Source organism: Anomalospiza imberbis, chromosome 13 (assembly GCF_031753505.1).
Source record: "Anomalospiza imberbis isolate Cuckoo-Finch-1a 21T00152 chromosome 13, ASM3175350v1, whole genome shotgun sequence".
NCBI lineage: Eukaryota > Metazoa > Chordata > Aves > Passeriformes > Viduidae > Anomalospiza > Anomalospiza imberbis.
This window is the reverse complement of record NC_089693.1, coordinates 14396757-14422932: the sequence shown is the minus strand read 5'-3', so window position 1 is coordinate 14422932 and position 26176 is coordinate 14396757. Positions and strand designations below refer to the sequence as shown.

Sequence of the window (26176 nt, the reverse complement as noted above, 5' to 3'; positions counted from 1 at the left end):
CTGTGTTAAGCTGAACCTGTTGGACTTGCTGAAGTCTGACAGTAAATGTGACCCAGACTGTCCTGCTCCTCAGCACTGGAGCAGGGTGAGCAGCACCAGCAGGAGCCTCACTTGACTATCTGACATTGTGACCATGGCAGCTCTTCCCCAGGAACAGCCTGGGTTCAGTAACAACTGCAGGCTTGTATGACTTGTGTGGTGCCCTGGACCAAACTGGTCTTCTTCAGCTGTTCCTTCCTTAGGGAAGCATGAGGAGAACGAAGTCTTGGGTTCAGCAACACTTGATCTTTTACTTCTGGCACATGCTCAGCGGGGTGTTGTAAAGAAAGGAAGCTGTTTCAGCACATGGACAGGACAGCTCATCTCTTTGCAAGAAACTACACTGACACATCCTTTTGCATCTGAGGGATATTCTGATGATTAAATATTTTTTCAGTAGTAGTCAACAAACAAACTTTGCAGCTGGCAAAAACAACAATTTATTCAGCTGGTATGGATTTGTTTTTTCTCTTTTCTCTTTTCTGTGTAAAACTTCAAAAAATAAATTAATACTGGCATTGAGGCCAGTCCAAAATTTACATGGTATTTCAGTCCTTCTCAGTTAATTTTGATTGCTTATATAAGACTGAAGTAATATATGTTTGTTGTGGGACTGGTTGGCTGGAGGATATGAATTTATATTTAATTATCAAAGAACACTGTCATCCTAGATTGATATAACCAAAGATATCTTTCTTCCTTTTATGGCTATTCATGTATTCTACCACTTGAGTTTTTTCCATGTTAGCAAAATGAAAAAGAATCAAAACTCTCTTGATCTAAGTCTTTTATTTGTACTGGACAGAAAAGGCATTGAGTTGCTTATATGACAATCAGTACCTGACAGATGTAACATCATTTTCTAATGCCCTTTATGCAATGTTTCTTAATGTAAAAAATAATAAAACAAAGGAAAGAAAATCTGGGGCTTTGGCTTACCTTCTTGTCTCGTTAAAGAAGGTGAAGAATTGAATTGTCACAGGTGAACTAAGACTACATCCTGCAGCCATAGAGAATGTAAAGAGAATTTAAAGAAATCTTTAAAAAAAGTCTTACATAGTATTATCAATTCCTATATAAAATAATTTAATATTTTAAATACTTTTTAAATAATTTATCTGTATTTAAAACTAAGTTTTTAAAATTTTATGTTTGGAACCTTTTTGGCATTAACACCTAAATATTTTTTTTTAAATATTAAAAAATCTTTTACATATTCAATACATTTCAATATAAAAACAGAAAAAGTAATATACAGTGTTCACACATAGTATTGTACATGACACCTGAGCTCTAGAGTGAGCTTTTGAATTTGTCAGGCAAGTCATAGCTTAGTTGTGGTGAACCACTTCTTATTCTCTATCTGGACTCTTTAAGATTATAACAGATCTTTACCATCAATATGTAGGATTTAATATTATATACACATACTGTATACAGTATTTAATTTCCATCTCTATGCCCAGAATTGTAAATAAATATTTTTTTTCACAGCATTTAGATCAAAATATTGTTTAGAGCATACACAAATATATTTAAGACACACACAAATTGACAAGAACCATACCGATTTTGCTCAGCTCACTTACAGGAAAATTTAACTTAGAGGTGCCAAGTAACATAAAGTCACTCTTACATTTAAAATGTATAATAAACTTGTTACCAAATGTTTACAGGTTGTGTCAACAGCAGGAAAATGAGGGTTCCCTTGTCCCCTTGGCGCATTTGCATTGACCCTGCCAATGATAAAGGCAGTGCGGGCAGAATGCTGGTGTCTCACAGCCCCTTCGGCAGCACGCGCAGCTCTCTGACAGTTCTACCAGCTCACTGCCACAGACTCTGGCAGGACTTCACAAAAGGCCAAACTCTCCAGTTTTTAAGGGTAGGCGTGTCTGTCACTGAAAATGAAGTTTACTGTCAAATTGTAGCTTGCTTTCTCCATCCTCTTGTATTTAGAAAGATGATTTCCACAGATACTGTAAACGGATTTGGGTGGAAGGAGGGGGACTCTCATGCTTCCTATACCACATGCATCATGTACTGTGAGTGCAATAGTTGTGTCCCATTGTGCAAGGTAATCCTCAAAAGTCTTCATTTTTCTTTGAAAAGCTGTTCTCCAAGAGGACCCCAAAACTTTACAAAGACTAAATGGAACACTCTACATAGCTATTTAGGGATGCTTGCAGCAGGAAAAAATACCAATGCAAATCAACATTCTCATCAGGAGGCTAGCCTAGAAAGATTACCCAGAAGAGGAGCACATGCCACATGATATGTGCAGTTATTCACAAATGAACAAAACTCACATTTCAGAGTTTGCACTCATAGTTTCCCATTCATATGCAATCTATAAACTAGAAACTATTTGCAGGAATTATTGCATGGCTTATTCTTAATAGTTGTTCCTGAAAACATAACTTCTTCACAAGTAATTCTGACACATGTTTTCAGGATGAACTTACAAGAAGGTTTTGAATGTTTTGCTTGTATCTTTAAAATGTGAGATTCGGAATGCACCTTCAGGAAAACAGAATTCACAAACTGAGACATATCCTGCCTGCCTTTCACTCCTCCTGCCCTAGCTCAGGCACAAGGGTACTTGTACAAGGTGTTAAATCAGGTTAAGAGTGGTATCTGGGGTGACTCTGGGCTTGCTTTCCATGCAATTTGATTCTTCTGCTTTCAAGGGTGCAGACTCTGAGAAGGATATTGTTACTTAGGGAGGATAAGCATTACAGCAACTTTATTTTAATCCATCTTAAGAGATAAATGAGGCCTTGAGTTTATTTCACAGTAAAAACATGGTACAACAATAGGCCTCTGTTTATGTCTTTGAAGACCTCAGCAAAAAAATTTGGATTCTGTAGGATAAAGGAAGCAACCAATGCTAAAATAATCCTTGCCCACATCTTTTACCACTTACAGCACTGGTTAGGAATACTGGTGTGCCAGTGAGGGAGTAATTCTCAGCTCTTTTGTACACACAGAGTTTCAGTCCTGGTATTATCAGCTCGGCCCTTTTCATTGTAACATCAAAGTGACATCAAAACTAAGCATATATTGACAAGAGTTTCAGAACCAAAAATAACATAAAGTGCTGAGCTACTAGTTTTGCCTTTGCAAAAGTCTGTCTAGACTTGGGAAAATTTGTATTTAAGTTTTTACCTTTCCTTGGATCTATCTGCAGTGTGTATATATAAATAGATGTTTATACAGTTAATAGTTTATAAAAGAAGCAAGAAGCTTTATTATTCATAAGTACTCATCTGATGACAGAGTGAGCAGAAAAGGTGCCGTTTTCTTGTAAAGACAATGTTATGGTGACTCAACAGAAGGAGTTCTATAAAAGGCTAAGCATACAACAGACCAAACATTTAATTTTTAAATGAAAACCTTGATCTCAGGGTTTAATGGCTATTTTTGCTTCAGAGTCTTCATTTATGCTTGAGCATGTACAAGACATTGAGTTACTTTTTCCGCACTGGAATCCAGTTAACAGTAAAGAAACAAGTGTGGGATTTGTGTTTTTTTAAACAAGTGATAATGAAGGCATCTTAAATCAATAATTTTTCTTTTCATAGTTAAAATGGTTATTAGTTGAAAGAATACCTTTCTGGGGAGAAGGAAGAAGTAGTAAACACTGCAATAATTACTGTGAAGCCTGTTTTGGAATTCAAGCCAAATTCCTAGGTCAAATCCAGAAAGATATGAAGGACAGGTTATGTGGCGTGTCCTCTCACCCTTCAGGTTTCTGGTGTCTCAGACAAATTCAAAATCCTCAAAGTCATATATGTTGTATGCAAAGTGCAAGGAGGGAGTTGCAGGGTATGAGTGAGGGGCTGAAGAGCTACATAAGGCATTTCTCCCTTTTCTCTGTTTAAGCAGCCATTTGGATTTAATCCTCTCCTAAACTTGTTTATGATTACTCATTCAAATAGATAAGATGGAGTGTGCTATCCTTTATAAAATAAAGTCTGGAAGAAGTACCATTTCTGGCATTGCCTACCTCTTATTTTGGAACAGCCAGTTTGAACATGTGTAAGAGGTGGTGGTTCAATACCCTGTCATTCTGAAGGGACCTGCAGCCACTTGGTATTTTCCACAAAAGAGTGCTCAGAGGAGCTTCACAGACACAGCCCAGAGAGAAACTCTTGGCTTCCCTTCTGAAATGGTGCCATTCTTCCAAAAGGAACTCAGGACCAGAGGGTGGGGGGGGCAAAAGAAAGCAGACAATGAGAAGCATTATACTCATTAAAAACAAGCCATCAAAAGACCCCACATTCTTATTTGCTACATACCAATCAGAGAAGCAGGTTTTAGTTAGGAGTTAAGCAAAATCTTTAGACACAGCCTCTACAAAGTTTGGTGCTGACATTAAAATACCAATTGTACAAATGATTGTGAATACTGAGAATGCCATCAAACAGAGCCGATCCACTACAGAGGCTGCAAATTTCCATTCATTGCAAATGGCTTCCTCTTCATCCTGGTCTCTGAATCGGTTTGCAATGTACCTGACCTCTTCCAAAATCTTAGCCAAATCTGGGTCACCTTCAGAGGGGTGGCCACTGTGCAGCAGGTTTTCTTCATCTGTTGGTGAGCAGGTCATCCTCCCACAGATCACGCCTGAATCAGTGGTGGGTGTGCAGTGAACCCCTTCCAGCCCCCTGAACCCAATGTACAGCATGTTCCCATTACTGGATTGCTGGCCACTCACAGTGTTCATCTCCACACTGGACAGGCTGCAGCGACGCTGTTTATGTTGGCAGGCAGGACGCACTTTATCTTCCCCCGGTCTTTTCATCCTCAGAAACCAAGCACACCAATTGAGAAGGATGATTCTTGTCTGAAAGAAAATTTTTGAGAATAAGCATCTCTTCACACAGCCACTGTCTCAGGTGCTGCTGGTATTCAGGCAGCTGGGGTGACTGGTCCATGGTGTCTGCTTAGCCTGCACCACATTCTAGAAAATGATGCTGGAGTTTTCCAGTCACTGGGGTTCTCTTCTTGTTCTAGCAGTGATATTCATTGCCTCAGGCTGACTATCAGTACTGGGACTCCCCCCTCCTCTGATGGGAGTGTCCATAGTGTTGATTCTCCCCGACACTTGATCAGTGACATAGCAGCCTTTTCCACTTTTACTAAAAATCATGGGTTAGACAAAACCAAGCCAAACTCTTACTGAATAAGAGTTACCTTTTAATAGTCTTAATAACACTGCTTTGGATGGTAGTCAATAAAGTTACAATTCTTTTTCTCTTATTTGTGCTCTAATATTAAATACATATCTATTACTGTTTGGGTGGGGCTGCTGAAACAGATTTTGGCCAGGACTGGACCACCGAGATTTAAAATGTTATGGCTCTGTTCTCATATTGTGTTCACATCAGTTGGTTGCGGATTTTAGAAAAGAGATCTGGATATAACATGGAGAATATGTGGAAAAATTACTTTGATTTAAAAAAAAATACTTTGCAGATTTAATCTGTGTGTATCATTTTACTGTTTTCCACATTGCCTTAATCCAGCCTTAAAGAAAACGCAGGAAACCCAGAGACTGTTACACTTCAAATGAAAGCTTCTGTAATTTATTTAAATCAGATTTTAAGAGCTCATTCCAGCATTTATTTTTCAGAGTTCTAATAAAATATTATTGTATCATGTAATAGGCAAACTTTTTCCTGTAATTAATATTAGATTGGTCCATTTATTCTGACTGAGAGTAGATATAGTTACTCAGAGCAGATGCTTGCAAATATCCCAGCCAGAGACAGATCTTGCCCTATTACTTTTTTTATGCTATCAAGCTCCACCAAGAAGGAGCTGGAATATATATTCAATATTTCCAATAATATTCTGTTAATTGAGGGCCTGATCCAAAATTCACCAGTGCCCAAATAATGTTTGTTGGACTTCAGCTTCTCAACAGTACAGCTCACTCCTCAATCTCAAGTACTCTATTTTCTGAGGATGTTTGGCTCAGTACTAAACATTGTCCCCTTTAGGTCATCAAACACATGTCTAAAGAGATCTACCTTTAATTCTCTTCACTGAAATTTATTTTAAATTCACCACCCCAGGACAAGCCAGGGAATGTCTCATTATCTCTTGTCCTCAGGGTACTGCAGTATGCACATTCTTTCCAGCTAGTAAGGATAATAATATCTCATTGTTCTAGAGAGAAAAAAGAGGAAAGGTCTTTCCATCTTCAGAAAGGCCTGATGCTGCCGTGAGCTGGGTGAAGTCAAAGGAGGGGACGTTTAGCTGATGACAGCAGTGTGTAGTAATCTAGTATCAGCACAATGTTCTCTGTAAAACCCACCCCTCATAGAAGGACATTATTTAAAAAGTCTTATGTGCTTAGAAAAAATATTTTATTCTTTGGACTTTATAGATGCTCTTGAAAAGAGATATAAAGATCAGGATTTTCAGAGAAAATTCCACTTTAACAGCCATCTTTAACAGATGCTTTTTAGGCTATGGATGTTTCTGTTTGGCAGCAGCTAAATATGCAGCAGCTGCACAGCTGCACCTCGAGAGTAGTGTATTTCATACATTTCTCATCTCCATCAGCATCTTACTCTATTCTTCTACCTGGTTCACTTCAAACATCTGGAGCTTATTTGAAAATCACCTTCAAATCACTCTTATATATTTAGGTTTTAACAAAATCCTGAGTTGCATGTAGCTGTTTTGAAGAATATGAGAAGTTAGTGGAGGTATATTCATTCTCTCTTGCATACAAATGTTTTCTCAGAAACCAACCAGATGGAACATATCTAGACAGCTCATTTCTAGTGAAACTGCTTTTCCAAACAAAATGTCTGGGAAGGATTTGTATGTTTTTAACAGTAGGAGGTAATCACAGGCCACTAGCTACTCTGTCACATCTCTGAGCTGGACATTTATGCAATGGAGAGTGAAAGAAAATCAAACCTTACCCATTTAGGCATTTTTCCTCCATCTGGATCATGATGATGGTATTGTAGAACAATAACAGTGACAACAACAGAAAGACCAACAATAATCATAGTGCTGGCAAAATACTGAGCTGCAAAATAAAGAAATTACAGGAACATGCTTTGGCTGATATAGCTTTAATAAGAGGTCTTTATATATGCATTCATAGCATTTAGTTCTTTTTCCAGTTTAGTGCTGCTCTAGATACTTTTGAAAGATTTCTCAACAGCAGAAATATTGGACATTATTTTGAGGGGATAGCCACTGTCTAGCTGTTGTTTTTGTGGAACTGAGCACCTGCCTTTTCTAAGAAACCTTGGCACAGGCTGCCTTCTAATTTTATTTCAGCATTATTGTATAAACTGACTAGCACTTCTTTTGAAAAGTTTCTCTTTTTGTTTGAACAATTACAATGGGAAGATTTAATTAAGTTTAGCTCACATATTCCAATTTTCTAATTGGAATTAGGAATACAGAACACAATCTGGCCTATTGTGTCAAAACTGCAACAAATTCTTCCGTGGAGAATTGATTCTCCTATTCTTTCCCCAAGTACACATAGGTTGTCTATTTCATTCAGAGGAAAGAGCACCCATCAGAGCCTCTTATCAATTGGCAATATTTTTCTTATTCAGTTGCAGTCATCCATTTTACAGCTGGTGATTTGCCTTAATGCTGGCCTTTGTGCAAAGTTACTGCACCTTGTTTGCTAAAAAAATCCAAGTGACTAAAAGCTTACCAATTAAGGGAACAGAGTCAGAGGTTGCTGGCATAATTTCAGCCACAAGCAGCATGAAGACAGTGAGAGACAATAAAACTGTTATACCTGAAAGATAAACATGAAGTATGAAATCATATCAGTAGCTTGTAATTACAACAGGGAGAGAAACAAAATGGATCTGAAGGAATGCTCTCTGCAAGATTTGATCCCACTGTAACCCTGCTCCGGCACGTTGGTGGTATTCCTGTCCTTCCTTGTACTGCCTCAAGTTCGGGGTAGCAGTGCTGCCAAACTGGTAACAATGCTTGCACAGACATGGTTATTTTTACATTCTTGTGATGGTTCAACTTTTATCATCATTTGCTAAGTAGTTGAGGCAAATAAAAGCAATTCTTGCACTGTATTAGCTTTAGAAACATGGTGTGAATCTGAGTATTTGAACATGTGGCACTTGATTAATTGTCATGGAAGCTACAGGTGGTGTAATACATAAGTTTCCTCAAAAGCAGATTTGCTGCCTTGGACAGACTTTGGTATCCTTTGATATTAGTGTTGGGTTCTGCAGGGGATTATGCCCAAGCTGGGTCAACCGTTGATTTTTGGATTTTGACTTCTGTTGCTCAGTTATGAGTTCCCATCTTTCTGGAAACAGACTTAACTCTTTTCTCAAAACTAGACTTAATAATGAATAATTGTCAGATGGAAAAGGTTTAAGGAACAAAGAATTAATCTTAAAATATGGTGAAGGACAACTTAATTAAGGAGGCTATTACCCCTCAATTAAACCATATTCTGGAAAAATGTCAAATTTTTCTACATTTAAACAGCAATGTTTATTTAGTAGAAGCCAGTTAATTGGAATTTTGTATGGGACAAAAGGTTTCTTTACATAGTTAAACTCCATCTTAAAGATCGCATACTCAAAATCAGATTTGTTTTACAAACCATTGCTTAAGTTAAAATTCACTATAAAACGTAAAATAGGAGCAATTAGAATCAATCTTTCTGAGAAGACATCATAGGTCTTAATACAATTCAATATTAAAAGGAAGTATTAAGAAGAATTCAGTGTTAAAGTGTTCAAATGCGTATTTGTAACTTAAACTTTACCTAATGAATGTGAGATTCAGCAAATAAATGCCAAAAAATGAAAGCCTGCTTCTTAAGGAGGGTAAAACACTAAAAATAGCTCATGAGCCAGGACACACAAACTATTCCTCCTGCCTAAGACTGCTTAAAAAGAAACTTTAAAAGGACAATCTCTTTTGTCTTAGTCATATTTACAACATCCTATTAACACTTTACCTAGTGAGATTTTTTCACCCGAGTCTGCTGGAAGCAGGAAAACCAACAAGGCAAGTGCTGATATCAGGACACAAGGAATAAGGAGATTGAGTCCATAATAGAGAGTCCTACGTCTCATAGTAACTGTGAAGGTTACATCTGGGTAGGGTTCTTTACAACATTCATAAAAGCTCTCAGTTCTCTTCCCAGGAACTCCTGTGTAGGAGAAAAGAGGAAGAAAACCAGAAATGAATGTGAATAAACTGTATATTATATAGTGTTTATTTTTTAAAGGAAAAATTTAGTTTCCAAGTTTTGCCACAGGTAAAACTACTTAAGCTTAATTCCCACTTTTTCTCAGCTGATAAAGGAAAATCAGATAAAAGATACAGAACTCGAGCAGGAAATTTCTCTTTTTTTTTTTTTATGTTGATTTGCATCTGAGATCTGTTCTCAAGAGTTTCAAATGCCACTGGCTAGGTCATTTATTAATTTAATTTCTGCCTTCATTTCCCAATTGTCACTCCATCCATTTCAGCAGTGGGGACAAAGCTGCAAGTTCACAGTGTAAATAGGAAATGGAGAGCTTACCTACTAAATCCCATTCTCCATTTGAAATATAGCCAGATATATCTGCTTCTTGCATTTGTAAGTCCAAGGACCAGCCTCCATAAGTCCAGGATCCAAACTTCAGGTTACATTTCTGAACATCAAATGGAAACCAGCGCACATCTATGTAGCATGAGCTCTTAAATATGCCTGGGTGAGATTTTAAACAAGGCGCTAAATAGAAATGCTTGTTCCACAGAATTTCATGTACATTTTGTAACCAGAACTTGTTCTACATTGTGCCTTCTGTTTTTCATTTATAAAGTATATTTAATCCCAGTCCTGTCTTGACATGGAAAGAGCAAAAGTCAGTCATAGAGAAGGGCAAGAACTGTACCATTAATGTACTGATGTTATTTACTATTTTTTAACAATACTCTTCCATTTTGGCACATAGTGGAAAACTATTCAGAGAAGAGCTCAGATTTCTAGATACAGTATTTCAGGAAGAAATGAAACAGAATATGTAATCTGTTTCTATTTCTTTTACTGACTAAAGTAAGAAATCCTGAAACATAAGAAATCATGAAAGTATTACTCAGGAAAGTGAGCTTCTTCTTTTTCACTTGTTGAGTCAGACCCTGTCCTTCAGCAGCTTTCAGAACTGAATTGACAACCCCCCACCAAATGGAATATCTTAAGAGAGCATCTTAAGTCAAGAAGCAAACCCCTGAAACCCTCTGGACATCTTAGGCAGAAAACCTAATTTGTCTGGAAAGCATTTGTTCTAGTGCTGTAGTTTGCAAAATTCAGATGCTAGGAAGAGTTAATTCTAATTATTATGCTAATTGAGTTGGGGAAGAGAAACAGTGCTCCACTGCTCCACTCCAGACCAAAAATTGTTTTGATGAAGCATTCGTTGAATCATTTCAAATAGAAATACATCCAAGATGTTACTAAGCATCTTACTGTAAAGTTAACATATTAACAAAAGAAACACTAAAATAATGAAATAAAAATGTATTGAGGTATTACCATGACTTTGATAAACAACACCTTTTAATAGTAAAGATTTACAAACTTCTGAAATTGTATATTATTACAGAAGAATTTCCATAATTGTAATAGAACATGTATGACAGTTTTCATGCAAAGGTGTTAACCATATAACCATAACACATGTAGGCTTACATCTATCAGATGATGCTCGCTAAACAAATAAAATGTAAGAGAATTTATGGCAAATTTGAAACCACAATATACATAAGTAATCTATCAAAATTTATGACATGCAAACAGCCTACCTGGTGGCAGGTATTGGCAATGTCCTGAAGAATTGACTAAAACATTAGTGTGAAAAGTAGCATCAAATCTTTCATCAGCACTAGAACAGGGGAAAAACAAAATGGGTTATTTGCTCTTTAACTGGCTGAAGAATGTCTGAGACAAATCTGTTCTCATAAAAGGACTATGTCACCTCCAAAACTTGACAGCTTTTTTTTCTGCTGTCGGTTTTCTGTGGCCTGAGAGTAACTGGCCTGATACTTCTGGGTTTGCTCCTGATTAAGAACTGTAAGGGAAGGTCAGCCACCTCATTCTCTCCACTCACCTGCCCATTAGATTAATTATAATGCCTTGGCTCTATTGATTTCCTTTTGGAAAGTAAGCACTTTTTAAAAACTTCTCAAGCAACTGTACAGGGAAATCTGTTCTCTTGCTGTCTGCGTTAGCAGCTAATGAATACTGAGGAGACACTGAGACACTCCAGTGTCCGTGTCTTCCTCTTTGGATGGGTGAGCATTATTACTACATGTCATACATGAGACCCTTTAATGCCCTTCTCCTTCCACATCCTGGCTGCCTGTTCTTGAGATATTTGTAAGAAACTGGTGCTTCAAAAATCTCTACTGATTGTATTGCCAAATTTGGCAGAAGATACTGGGGAGGGGGGCAGCAAGATCACACACACATTCACACGGGTGCATGGGTCTCATTTCCTTAGACAAACAGACCTAAAGTCCTCCAACAAGGTTCTGTTTTAGACAAATAATTGCTGTGACTTGAAATTAATAAGGGTTAGATGATGGAATTCAAATAAGTAGTCAAATTTAGGATGTAAAATTATTCATGCCACACAAATCACTTGTTAAGTGGGAATTAATGACTCCTGAGCTAGGTTCTGTTCTCTTCCTCTGGAGTGGAGGGCAGTTAAACACCAGGGAGCTGACTCTAAGACCTTGCTGCTGTTTCTGGTAATTGGCAAAACCAGAATTTTCACAAGAACACAAATGATTAAGGAACCTTGATTTCATTGCCACATGACTTTGCCTTTCAGAGGCACATTCTTAAAAGAATATCCAGTGGTAATCAGATTCAAATATGAAATTCTTTTTTTATTAAAAAAGAGCATGTGTTTTTCCATGCTGTGCTTCTAATCATTTCTGAAATGCACTGCTTCATTTGGGAATGCACTAAGTAGCTTAAAGAGACTGGACTGAAATGTAATGTAGTGATAGAAAATAATTTCTGCTACATTTCCTCTTCAGGGTATAACCATTTGAAAACAGATATTGATTACAGGACATTGAGATGACAAAGCTGGACCTAGCAGATAGAATCCCACTGGAACCTAACCTCATGTTTATAAAACTGGAAAAATGAAACTCTTAAAATGAGATATACTTTCCAGAAGTTTTGTTATTCCATTAAATACTGAACACTATGTGGCCATTTGGAAAATAATTCCACCAGAAATGAACACTTTTAATTAGCTAAAAGTGGAAGACAGTCCACATGACACTAACACAGTCAATCCTGGAATTTGTACAAAGGCCTAGATTTTCTTTCCTCAGAAAAACTACAGGTGAACTGCCCCTGCTCTCCCCACAGTCGACTGGATGTAAAATTTAACACAGTTGCCACAGTTTCTCTGTACTAGGCAGCTGCAAGATGTGTAAGAACTCAAGACATAGTGAAACGTGCATTTATTAAAATGGAAAGTGAATTTATAGTTCATTAATTTCTCTGTAACTGCAGATGCATGTCCCTGGTGAAGCATAAAAATTGAAAGCATCTATCTCAAAATGGCATGTCACTAGAAGGGAACATCATAATATTCCCAATGTAATTTCAAACAGGAATAAGAATTTATTTTAAATAGCTTTACTCTCTGACTAAACTCTGCGTAAGATTTTTGGATTAAATATGTGTTTGTAACAGAGAAACTGTAGAATAATTATTTCATGTCTGAGTCATAGTTAACAATCTGAAGATTTGAAAACCTGTATTAACAGAAAAAATTGTGGTTTCAGTTTTCCAGGTTATTGTGACCCTTCTCATTCTATAAACCACTCCAGCTACAGTTAGTAGCCATATATTAATATGACTAATTCCTAAACTATTACCCTTTCATTTTGGATATACTTAAATACTAAATCCTAAATCATCAGGCACATTGCAAGTCTCTCTCAGGTATGTGATATATATGAGGAAAAATATTGTCATAACTCATTTTTTTGGAAATCACTAAATTGCTGTTGTAGAGTACCAACTACAGAATATCATTCATCAGGACAATGGAAATGAAGGAGTCTTTTGTCAGATTCTCCCAAGAACGGTGTCATTTATGGAATTGAGGTAGCTAGAGATCACTCAGTGTTAGCTGTACCTCTGGGACAAGCACTGCCACAATGCAGGCCCTAGAGCAGTACCCAGTGCCTGGCAAAGGCTGCCACTGGTGCTGTTACTGCATTATTACAATGCAACAGCACCTGTGACTGCAACACTGAACATAAATGTGCTCACCAAAAGGCAAATGGGGGGAAAACTGCCCCTGACCTTGGGAACAGCTATTCTCTAGGTCTTGTTGCAACAAAAAGCAGCTCCTGAAGTGGGAAGGGGAATCAGGTGGATAAGCACAGCATGGTGTGTTCCTATGAGATATTTGGCAGAGAAACAAAGGAGAGAACACCATCAGGAAGACAAAAGGTTCATGTCATCTGCACAGGCAGCAAAACAATGTACCCTGGCTACCACAGAAGAGCCAGTGCTCCATGTACAGAGCAGATGTAAGTTCTTTCCAGTACCTGGGCAACAGCACACAAGCCCACAATAACTGCAGCAAAAGGCAACTTGTTACAGAACAGGTAGCTCTCAGTGTTTTATTTTTTGAACTAAATAAATTCCACAATGGGAACTACCATGTCACAGTACAGCCAAAGAATCTCTCAATGTCAGCCAAAGGTTCTGCAGTGGATTGATGGCAATCTGTTTGTCCCTGAAATAGGCCCAACTCAGAACAGTTTGAGGAGAGCACCAAATATCTCAGCTATTTTTGTAGCAGGAGGAAAGAATAATACTAAAACTGGATATGGAAAAATGCAAAGATCCTTCCTGGCAATTACCTCTCCTGTCTATAGTGAAACCCAAACTAAACCCTGACAAGCAGGCAAACATCAGATTTGAATTCACCAGTAACCATTTAAACCAAAAAATTTCAGAGAAAATTATCATTATCCATACCATTAAACACCATCTCACAGAAGCTACTCAATTAGAATGGTAGTAGGGACAATATTGTTATTCACAAAGTATTTGCAAATATGTCCTTCTCTTCTGTGAACAGGAGACTGGTAATTTCCCAGTATTCCAAACACCTAGAAAGTTTTGGAAAATTATTTAAAAATCTAGGCATTTTGATGAGATGATTATGTCATTTACTTGCCTTACCATTGTGTTTGGACAGGGTGCTAGAAAACTTCATGTAGACTCCCTTTCCCAGGAAAGGCAGGAGCAGTTGAGCTTTCAAGGGATATTTTGCAAGTCTATAATTCTATGATCTTCCCTCCATGCCCCCCCACACACAAAGAAAAGGGTGTCTACCTGTTATAGAGAAGAATATCGGGCTTCCAAATGAGTCCATCAGGAAAACGGACATTCTTCACTCCTGGGTATTCCGACACATTCCACTGTAGATAATGATCTGTCCAGTACTAAGCCATACACACAAAAAGTCAGTTAGGTCATCTCATCCACTGGTTTACTGTAGTTCTCTAGGGACTGGATGGGCTGAAACAATAGGTGTTCTCTTGTTTAGCTTCAAGGACTGCAGTGTTTGGAAAGAGTGAATAAGGCCACCTAGAGCATCATGGAACTCATAAACCCCTCATTTTTAATTCCCACTGCAGTGCACATAACAGCCTAGAAGAGATTTGGGGTGCTTGTGGTTTGTTCACACTGTCTGAGGTGCCAGTTTGGGATTGAACTGCTTTTATAATTCATACAGTGACTTCCATTATCTTTCTCTTCATAGACAACTTTGTTTGCTATGGTTGGAAATTCTCAGGTTGCAGTGCCTTGCTAATAGGCCTGGGGTAGAGCAGCTAGCATTCACAGAAGATGACTGTGATGGCACAAGGGTAGTGCCAGCAGAAGGTCTTGGCAGTCCTGGGGCCTCGCATTGGGCAATCTCTGAGGCAGCTGCTCCAAAGCCCTGCTCAGTCCCACAAGTTTCCTCCCTGGCTGGCACTTCCTGCCCTGGGGCTGCCTGTGCTCCTTTCAGCCCAGGCCTGGCTGCTGGCACAGGCAGGCTGGCACAGTTGCACTAGCAGGGCTTTGATCTGAGCTCAGCACTGCTGAATCCCACACTCTGCATTGAAACATATGGTGGAGCACAGGCATAAACAAGAGCAGAGCCCCAGACTGCAGCCAGCTGAGCACTGTGGCAGCCCCAGCAAGCTGCTTGCCTCCTGCACTCCAAGGAAATAGCAGCATGAGCTGCTGTATTTTCCTGAAATTGAGGTTGTACATCATTCCTTACTATGCAAATGACTTGTCATGATACTAGGGTGGTTTCTGTTGACCACCGAGGGTATAAGGAATAAAGTTCAATTCATTTTACAAAATTTACCAAATTTTCTCTGTCTGTGCTTCATTATAATGCAATTCTCTGTATCTCCATTATTATGTTGTTTACATTAACTTGGCTGTAGGCAAGTAACTTAGAGGACTTGTCCAGATTTACCAAGCTGTTGCAATGCCAAATGTTAATTTCTTAAATGCAAACTTTTAAACGGGTGAGAAAATGTACATTTACCCCTTCAGTCTAGTGGTTCTTGTCAAAATGTTTGATAGACATTAAGGTCAGGAAAAATTGCCAGTGGGTATTGTGGAAGTAAATGTTACTGGTCATTCTCATGGGATATTCACATCAAACTGGTCTATGTATTTCCTTGTATTACTGTCACAGGCAAGTTTTGATTTGATACACCAAGTCCCCAGTAGCCTCATGCTGCAGGTATTCAAATATATTCTCGTACCTTTACAACAGCATAAATGACCATTTTGATGCATTCAGCACAACTAATAGCATTCATCATGCAGCTTTTCTGAAGTGTTTACTATTTTATTCTTGGCCTGTGCTTCTATATTTATCTCATCATTTTTTACAATGAGTTTGTAGCAAAAACGGGCAAAAGATCTGAGTCGTGCACTGTTTTTTCTTTTAGCTACAGATAATAGTTTTTTATGGAAATCTTCAATTATTTGGCTCTGTTCATAGTTGTTGGTTTCACAACCATCTATACACAGCTTCTGTAAGCTGATCAACTGCTTCTCATATTTTTTCAGAAGTTTTTTATGCTTTTTCCAGTAAACTGTTTTACATGAACTTCTTGGTTGACAAATGTAACTGTAATTTTTTTACCACTTCATCTTTGTGTAATGTAGAAGTCCTGAGATGCCGGGATACATCTGTTTTTTCCAAAGGCCAGCAATGTAAGCAAATAAGCTGGGTGGGTTTCAGGCACTGAAAGCCATGGCTCTCGTGGCTTTGGGTGACTCATCCTCAGGAGCTGCCAGAGCAGGTCACTCACACTCGTGGTGGCAGAGCCGGGACTGGCAGGCTGCATTCACTGCCACCTGAAGGCATCCTGGATATCAACATATCCAATCATTTCCCATCCCAGCTTACGTTAGGAGTTACCATGGCCACGACACTGTAGCACAGGGTGATGCTGAGGGACGTAAAGACAGTCCAAGGACAACAGAGAATGTAATATTCAAGGCTGCATTAGAGATAATGTTAAGCAGATTTTATGGTTGCTCTGTTAGCCCTGTGTACAAAGTGCTCACCCATCCAGCAGGGCATGATCTGCTTCATTTTGCTTTAACTTCAGAGCTAAAGGAGCTGAAGCACCTTTAATTTGGATTAAAATAGCAAAGTGCTCAGGGTGCTTTGGTTAGTTCCAATCTGTGTGATGAAGCAAGGCTCCTGCTGTAACTTAGATCAGGTTTTAGATTTTTGATGCTGAACAGTATTGCCATGGATATGCCACCGAAGTGGTTGGATGAAATAGTCTGCATGTATAAATACTAGATTTATATTCCACTTTCTCTCAAGTTATTTTTTGTATTTAAGTATTTTGGGGATAATTATATAAAATACATTTAAGATACATTGTATCACAAAATACATTTAAGATACATTGCTGATTATACACACATATATATCAAGGAATGCAGTGGAGAGGGATTTCAGGGACAACTTATTTCAGATAATTTAGAATAATAGAATAACATATGTTTGCCTTAAGCTTTGCTCTGAATCTGTCCAGAACATCATTAATAGACAGCTGATTTGCAACCACTTTTATTTTTATGTCTACACAAACCATGAGGAGTGGCTACATTTTTTAGTAGTAACCAAGTGATCTGTTCAATGCAGTCTTAATGTGCTTCATATCCAGTATGTGCTAAAGTGAATAAATCAAAAGAAATACAGAATGTATAATATAATCAAAAATTTCCTCAGGGGAAAAAAAAAACAAACTCAAAAAGGATAAGGATGCTGTGAGATAGAAGAGAAGAAAAATAAATTACAGCCTCTTGAGTATGAATTGTTGTCTCTTTTACTGGTAAGAAATCATAGGAACTATGGTCTTTGTAGCTAAAAGCCAAAACCATATTCTACTTGACAGTTTTAATCTTGCTGTACAACAGGCCTGTAAAAAAGCATGAGTTGAGTGCTTCTTCCATGTCAGATTTTCTTTGTGGATATATGGAATGGCCATGCTATTCTCACAGGTCATCAGAATAGTCTTTCCTTTGTTTCCCAAGGCCTACCCCATGGCAAGTGAGGTGCTCTATCTGAAATGTAACAATAAAAAAAAAAAACCTTTAAACTGAACGAGCTAGTACAAGACACTGAAAGTCGTAAAGTTCCTGCAAAAGCCTTGTGATTGTCTGGAATAATAGAAATCTTCTGTAACTTCCTTTAGCTAACCCAAACAGTTTGGTTTCTGTAGTACTGATGGGAATTCAACTAATGGCAAATTCTCATCCATGCTGCTGTAGATGGAGAAAACTCCACATCACCATCTTTGCAGAGCTTAAGACAAACTTATGGTAGGAATGTTTGTGGATGCACTAGGACTCCACAGGAGTCAGCATGCTAAGAAGCACCTTGTTAATTCTGAGACTTAGTGTAACCTTTCAGAGAAAACTATTTCAAAATACTCTCACAAAGTTCTTGAATTGTCTATTATCTCTTCCATTTATTAAAAAGTGAATAAAACTTGACTCCTGCCCAGAAATGCTGGCCATGAGTTAATGAGGACGAAGTTCTCTGCTGTGGTATCGAGTGGTAGCAAAGAAAATCTGACATGGAATTAGGAGTCAACAGTCAACTCCTATTTTCTCTACAGACCTGAAAGTTTTCTAAAATTCAAACCCCTCACCAGATTACACTCTAAGACTGAAGGGGAAAAACAAACATACTTTGTTTTAAAACTTACCATTTGTAGCCAAATATTTGTTGTTAATACTTGATTCTTTTCATCCTGGAGGGAAGGAGGAGAGGAAGAAGGAAAAAACAATCCACAGCTTAGTACCATACAGATAAAATAATACCATTAAATACATTTGATTATCATAAAATATGCTAAAGTACCAGTTATGCTAAAGTACCTTTCAAAGCAATGGGAACCATTGCCACTCACTTATTGGAATGGAAGTTTTCACAGGAACTTTGTAATTTCAATTTCACATTACCACAGTTAGTCAAACTGTTTCCTGGGGGTATCCTTCTGCCACACTCTTCCTTCTTTAATAAAGAGTCTCCAAAGGCACGGCAGATGACAGCAGGGCTGCCTGTACCACCTTTCTTAGGAGCACCCTCTCACTACTTAACCTTATCCAGCAGACATAGGCAGGCAGTAGAAAGAACAATGAGCAAAGTGTGGCTACGCTCAGATGGGCTAAGCTCAGATGAGGGGTGTTGAGGCCATTCTGAGGAGCTTCTTAACAGGCAAGTGGCACCACTTGTGTCAGTGGAACTGGCAAAAAGTGCTGCATCAGCTTTACCAGAAAACTGTTGCCAGGGCAGAATATTATTATTCCTTGAAGGCGTTTCCCCTGCACTCCTGTGACTGATCTAAGTTCAGGTGACACAGCAGGAATCTTAATGTTAATGCTGAAGTTGTAGACTTTAATTCTTCGCTGCTCAGACACAGGAAAATATCAGCGGCCTTTTTCTGTGGAGGCACTGTATCAGCATCCACCTGAGTTGTGTGAAGCTAATGGAATATACTATATATGCAGTCAGTATTCCACATTTTCCAATCTGAGCATATAATCCCTGTCCCAACACCATTCAAAGCTCCATTTACTGTCTGAGGAAGTGTCATAGGAAATTCAGTTACCTGTACAGCCTCAACTGCCAGAGTTGTTCATATGTCTAGACCTCTGAACTTAAATCTGTCACTCTTGAACTTAAATGTCATTCCTAAATGCCAAAAAATGGCCAAAATGTTTAATCACATTTCAAACAATAAAAAAACCCTTTTTAACAACACACTTTACTAAAGGTAAATTTTCCTCTTCTGTCCTTGTTTTGTGAACTACTAACCAAAAAGCACTCCCAAAAGACCTTTCATTGCAAACATTTTAGATCAGCACATTAGTAGGAAGTTACAGAGCATATAAAATCAAATCTCCTGCAAGGGACAATGGCATTTTTAAAGCAAGAGAAACCTTTTGGGGAGCAGCATCAGTAAATGTATGAAAGTGTTACTAGGCTGTGTGTAATCACAACTAAATGTACAACATACAAATAGATTTTTAAATAAAGATGACAATGTGCATGAGTAAAGTCTACCATCATGCACACTCCTACCTTGCTTTAAAACAAAAAGCATAAAAAATGTAAATAATCACAGACCATAGCTAGTCATTCAGTACTTTTCCCTCTCTATTTTCTGCTTCATCACCTCCATGAACCTTTTTCAAAACTATCTCAAGTGGACAACTCATTTAAATGGCATCCTGGGGAAACAGGTCTCTAAGTGTTTGGTTTCAGAAATCCATTATTAAGCTCCACTGAACCTGCACGGTGAAGGCATTGCTGCAGATGTCAGCCAGGCAAAGCAGTAATTAACTTGCACTAGCAGCTGTTATTCTCTAGCCCCACAAACATTAATTTGGAACCTCTCTCAGCCTGCTTATAGTGTTAGAGCACTACAAAACTAGTTTGTATGGGATCTTTAATTCATGAATGAGGAAACAATCTTTAAGAGATCATTCATATCACCATGAACTAAAGTCTATTGAGAAGGGTTGCCAGTTCAGGGCATGTAAAATCTGCATGTTTCTATTCATCACAGGTAGTTTTATGTGAGATGGAAATACTGCCAATGATAACTTGTCCTCCAAAGTTCAGTAACATCTTCTGAAAGCTCTGTGTGCTTTCAGAACACAGAACTGTGTTCTGTGAACATGACAAGTTCCTATAATGCAATGTCCCAGCACAGCACCTGAGCAAAGCTGAGAGCACTAATGCTGGGTGGTTTCTCTGCACAGGTATAACTAGTTACTCAGAGGTGCAGAGCAATTCAGAATCAATTATGTTGCAGGAATCTTGTTTCAGGAGTATTAGCTGAATGGCACCTACTCCTGCATGGTTAAATCCTGAGTTAAACTCTCATTTTATTCCCAGTGTGATCTCTTTCTACACATGAACAGCCCCAGCTTTAAATTAGTGATGTTTCAAAAAGTCCTTTTCAGCAGCAAGAAAGGGATTGTACTGAAGGTGGAGTGTTGCTGATGCTGTGCCGTGAGAGGGCCTGAGCCCCCAGCACAGCCATGGCAACTGTTTTAGGAGTAGCAGGAAGGAACTCTACCATCAATGCACACCACAGACCCAGGCCAGAGAGCTGCCACTGAGCACTCAAAGTTGCAGAGCTGAGGGAGACAGCAGACTTTTAAACCAGCTGTGCTGCTGGCAGCATGATTCAGCTGCCTGCCACTGCCAGGCATATGGCAGAGCCATCACAGGTTGGCATGCAGGACACTCTGCAAGCATATTCTGAAAGCCAAGAGAAGTGTGATCTTCCACTCAAACCTAGCTCAAAGAGCCTATTCTAAGAGCACTGACTCAAATGTGACTTGTACTGTGAAGGCAAGCCCTGAGTGAAGTTGGCCCATACTGTTTTCATGGTATATTCTGTTATTTGAAGCATTTAGAGCTTGAAAGAGGGTTACATATGAACTAAGTAATTTCCACTTGGATCACTATATTTAAGGTTCCATCAGTGTTTGAATCATAAATCCTACCATTGCTTCTCAGATATAAAAAATTTACTGCCTGCTGAGGGTTGATTTATAGCAGTGTTTTGAGTTTTTAATACTGTTTGCTGGAGCAAACAATTTTCAATATTTTAGTCATTACTGGATTGACTCATCCATCACTAGAGGAAGGGTTCTGATTTTAGAGGGTTTGTCACTCTCTGTGGCCCCAGGTGAAGCTGGTAAAAGGTGGGGCAGGAGACATCCTGCAGGGTTTCTCCCTGCTTAGGAGAGTTTTTTGGACACTGTTTTAAATGCTTCACAGCAAACTACATTAACACTCTTATCAACAGTTGTGCAGTACCTCCCCATAAAATGATGGGTGGGCTTGAAATGCTTCAAAGAACTTCACCAGTTTTTGTCACTTCATTTTGTAAACACTTACAGAACACTTTATGTGTTTTGAACACAAAACCAAAGAAGCTCCTATTACAAACCCTTTCTGCTATAAAGGAGGAAAGAAAATTGGCTTCACAGTATAATCTGAGATGTTGGAGAATCTTCCCAACAGACAATGAGACCAGACACTGTATCATGTTGTTGGGATTGGTGTGGTTTTTCCTCCAAACCAGCTGCTTTAAGTTACTTGCTATTCAGACGGTACTGGCCAAGTAGCCCTGCTAATGGAGAGTTAGGTTTCCTTGGCACAGTGGGAGGTGGGTGGAGGCTGCTTTTGTCATCTCTATCCATAACTGCAGAGAGGACAGATGGCAAATTGCTACTGGACTGCTTGTCATGTTATTTTGTGGCAGTGCAGTTAATGAAGGGAAAGTAGCTGACATCAGGAGACTTGAATAGTCCTTGATTCATTTTTGAAGGTAGAGGTAATAACTTCTGCAAGTCTTTGAAGGAAATTGCACTGTCTCCCTTCTTCCAGTTCCCACTCCTGGTTTTGTCTGGTTTTTCAATTTATATAATCCATCAGACTGATCACCTTTGGAAACACAGTTACCAGAGTCTCAAATTATCCTTCCCTTACCCTGTGTTCATCAGAATACATAAAAGAGAGAGAAACTTGATAATGCTTTGTGAAAGGTGTTAGCCTGGACATTATGAACTCTGTAACAACATCTGTAGACTTTAAATTGATTTCAGCACATTTAGCATCCACACTAGAAAAGCTATGTGGCAACTGCAAGGGGAAAAAGAACTAAAATAAAACTGCATGCCTAGAGAGTGGCATGCAGTGATGTGCAGCACCTTGCAAGAAACATACCCAGGGACTAGCATAAGGTGATATCCTGACTGAAATCTATGAGCTTTAATTTCTGCACTTCAAATTTAGATTCTTTATGTCCATGTGGTTGAATTACAGAATAAGTTATGGCTCTTTGAACTGGGCTTAAATTATTTTCAACCTTAACAAAGACTTTATAAGAACATTTTAAGATATCACTTGGTACACCATAATACTATGTTCCTGATTGGTACCCTCTAGAAAAACTGAAGCCAATAACTGTAGTCTGAAGTTAACAACAATCTGACAGCCAGTGAGAAACATGCAAGACACTTTCTTTACTGATTTTCAGTTTTGTTAAGTGACTAACCAACAGGTTAGTCAGTTCATTAGCTCTTACTGTCTCAGCACTTGCTCATTGAACATTCTCAACATCTTCTGATCCACAGTGTCAAATTACCTGTGCCTAATGACATTTCCCCCATCATTTAAAATCCTGTTATGTTTAATTTGTGCCTCACATAGCTTGGGGTTTTCTTCCTGTTCCTTTTTAGGGTCATGCACCGAGCTCACTGAACTGTATCAGCTGAAAAAGCATGAATTCTTACAGGCTTAGTACTGAGAGGATAGGCTGGAGGGGGTGTTAAGCACTCATAAACTGGCCAGGTGACAAAAGATTGGTGCTATGTCCATACTTCAGGCAGCCATAATGGCAGGATGAATCCAAGATCCTCAAAAGTCATGGAGAGTAGTGAAAGGGCTGCACTTCCATCCCTGCCCGTGGTGCTGGTGCACAGCAGCTCCCTGTGTGGCCAGAGCAGAGTCTGCTCCAGCTCCACTCATCTGCAGCCCTGAGAGCACCGTGGTGACCTCTGTTTTCCCACACTAAGTCAGTGTGGGGGTCTATTGCAAATACCCTCTCCATGTGCCAAGACTTTTCTATTAAAGGTGACTTAGGGCTTCTTAGTCGTGAAGACAAAATTGAATTTTGCCATCTCAGTGGTGAGGATAAAAATCAGTTGCTTAAAAAAGCCATCCTGGTGCTTCTGCAGGGACACTGAAATGAAGGCTGCAGCTGCTGGCCAAGGACTACCCCTAATCCCCCATAGGTGTGGGCTGGAGCTGCAGCCAGTGTTGATCTTGAAGAATGTAGTAGAGGGAATTAAGAAGTTTGGGGAGGTTTGTATATGAATAAAAAGCCAAACAAAGAGTTGTCAATGTGAAAAAGGTTGTTCAAGCAAAATAAAGATGAAGAAAAAGTCAGTGTACATGATTTCTGACATAAAAGATTGGAATTCCTGATGCCTCTTTCCCACCTGACTTCCTTTTTACCCTGAAAGGAATAGGCCAGTGCAATTACCCTTCACTTCTCCAGTGGTCAGCAATAGACCTTTTTATACAGTAAAATGGTTTTTACTCAGCTTACAGCACGTATTCCCAATTAAGCAGAAAATGCTGTGTAAACAGTTATTACCACTGCATAAATAATATTAATAATATTCCATGATCCAGCATGTGAGATTCAATATCAGGAACAGACAACAGAATGTTTCTGATTTCTTAAAAATAGGTGCAAAAGACAGAAAAATGTTCAATAAAATGTCAGAAGTGAAAAATGTAAATTTTCACTGTTGCACCACATTTTTGAGACCATTCTAAACTTAAACACACATTTTAATTTGGTGTTTCGACTTCTGCCGTACCAGTTATATTTTTGTATAGAAGCAGAGCTCTGGCGTTTATTATTTAACCTTGTGGTGGTGCAGGCTCCTGCTGGGAGAGCAGGCTCCTTCAAAACTACAGCAACTGCTGCAAACCGTTGTTCAGCCAGAGCTGAAGAGCACGGTCAGGATGCTTTGCCAGTTCTGCATGACCTGGCCTTGTTAAAGTAAAACGAGGGCCACTCCCTTTACATCAGCTGCTAATTTGCCCTGATTCTGTTGGTGCCAAGAATCCCCTGGAAGCTGGTCCCTAACTAGTGATGTTGCTGAAAGCTGAAGATGTTTGGGACATCACCTTCCTTCCCACATTCCACTGCAAAGCAGATTTAGCCCGAGGCACCTTCAGTTAGGATGATACCTGCCTGACTCTTGCCACCCGCTCAGATCCTGGCTCCTTCAGACCTTTAGGGATAATTGCAGCTGTGCTCAGGATTTAGTTGAGTATCTCCTGTAGCATTAAGGTGAGCTTCATAGTGAAATCTCCAAAACCCAGCCTGAAAATATCTTCATTAATTGGTGTGCTTCTTGGTCTTTGATTTAATTTTTTCTAGCTTTTTTTACTCAAAGAATTAAACTATAAAGGCCAACCAAAATGTGAGAAGTTAATTAAAATGAAATTTGAAAACTTCTCTTCCACTGAGCTCTTAGGTTTATTAGATTTGACGGATGGCATACAAATGGCTCTTCACGCAGTCTGCATGCTGGAAGTCTTCGAAATAAATAATGGCTCAGGAGAATTGCTCCTGACTGGGAAAAGTGGAGTTTTGTTCATAGAGTTAACACAGACTGGCACAGATTGCTGCCATTATCCATTTTGATTTTTTAGGAAAGCTGACTTTGGACTGTAAATTGAATGAGGAATAAGGCAATAAATGGCTATACTGGGGCTGAGATAATTGTAATTACAACGAGTAATTGTTACATATGGGAAACAGGTAGAGTTTCCCTCTATGAACATCTCCTCCACCATTAGTTTGTGATACTAACTAGTGAATAAAGTTATTGAAGTCCTCTAATCTTTAGCACTTTCCTGGTTTGGGCTGGTTTCACTTATTCAGTTGTTCTTATTTCAACCCATGTGTTTTACCTTTTCTTTCTGATTCTTCTCCCCACCAGGGGAGGGGCCTGAGTGAGCAACTGCCTGCAGTGTTGTAGTTTCTGGTTGGGGTTAAACCATGCCAGGCATATTCTCAACTCAGCCTGCTGTCCTAAGCATGTTCCATAAGCCTGAAGGGCAGAATGGCAGTACCAGATGCAGTGACAGTTCCTCTGTTTCCTGACTGAATTCTGTGAGTGGGGTGGCAGATCTGAACAAGAACCAAGGCTAGAATGTACAGCAGGAAAAGAGAATGCAGTGGAAGATTGTGAAAAAGCTGAAAGCAGAGTGTTAGGGCTAATGACTGTTGTATGTGTAGGCTCAGTTTTACAAACAAATTTAAAATATTTGTAGGAGCGGGCCATTGATAATCCAGTGAAGTTTCCTGCATGGAACAAGTGAGATTAAAGTCTGATAATCTGCTTTCTCATTCTATTTATTTTTTGTTTTGTTTTGGAACTGTGTCCTAGGTTCAGTAATGCATCTGCCTGGCCATATTTACTAGAACTGACATTCCAGCTCAAGTTACGTCTCCTTAGCAGAGCATTCTCTTGGTGTTGTTACTTCAATTTTGTGCAGCTTCTCAACTTCAAAAACTGACCTATCTTCATAAATGTTTCCTTAACTAGCCTGTAATGTTTAAAGTTCAATATACAGAAGCTTTATTCCAAAGCCTACTTACATAATTTTCCTTTGGAATGCACTCTTCCAGGCTGGCCTATGTATATACATGTCATGCCATTTTTTAAATTACTTTATAGAATATGCTGCTTAGTGTTTATTGAGCATTTTCTTGTCTTGATAGTTTGTAAACATGTCCCATCGAGAAAACATGAAATTTTTCAGACTATTTATTCTCTTGTGGGGTTTTTGTTTATTAAATTATTAAAAATGTGAAAATATGAGTAGAAAATCAACAAATGGATTTTTTTTAATTGCTTTGTAAATCTTCCCTCTAACCTACAAGCACATTATTTTCAGCAAATTAAACACAAGGAAAATTTTGCCTC

General features: G+C 38.8%; 2 protein-coding genes across 2 annotated transcripts in view; one reads left to right on the top strand and one right to left on the bottom strand.

The window, feature by feature from the left end:
- Positions 1-809: 809 nt before the first annotated feature.
- CHRFAM7A (CHRNA7 (exons 5-10) and FAM7A (exons A-E) fusion) overlaps positions 810-26176 on the bottom strand; it is a 37197-nt gene continuing 11830 nt past the window's right edge. Inside the window, exons 3-10 of the mRNA XM_068204099.1 lie at positions 18346-18390; positions 14435-14544; positions 10858-10937; positions 9596-9763; positions 9026-9220; positions 7739-7825; positions 6981-7090; positions 810-4885 (exon numbers count right to left, since the gene is read on the bottom strand). Coding sequence (XP_068060200.1) covers positions 4367-4885; positions 6981-7090; positions 7739-7825; positions 9026-9220; positions 9596-9763; positions 10858-10937; positions 14435-14544; positions 18346-18390 — 1314 coding nt within the window. The 3' untranslated portion in view covers positions 810-4366. The remainder of the gene's footprint in view (positions 4886-6980; positions 7091-7738; positions 7826-9025; positions 9221-9595; positions 9764-10857; positions 10938-14434; positions 14545-18345; positions 18391-26176) is intronic.
- The window catches only part of MYO1E (myosin IE), a 143330-nt gene continuing 129626 nt past the window's right edge, over positions 12473-26176 (top strand). The window contains exon 1 of the mRNA XM_068204078.1: positions 12473-13024. The gene's annotated coding sequence lies outside the window, so the exon portion shown is untranslated. The remainder of the gene's footprint in view (positions 13025-26176) is intronic.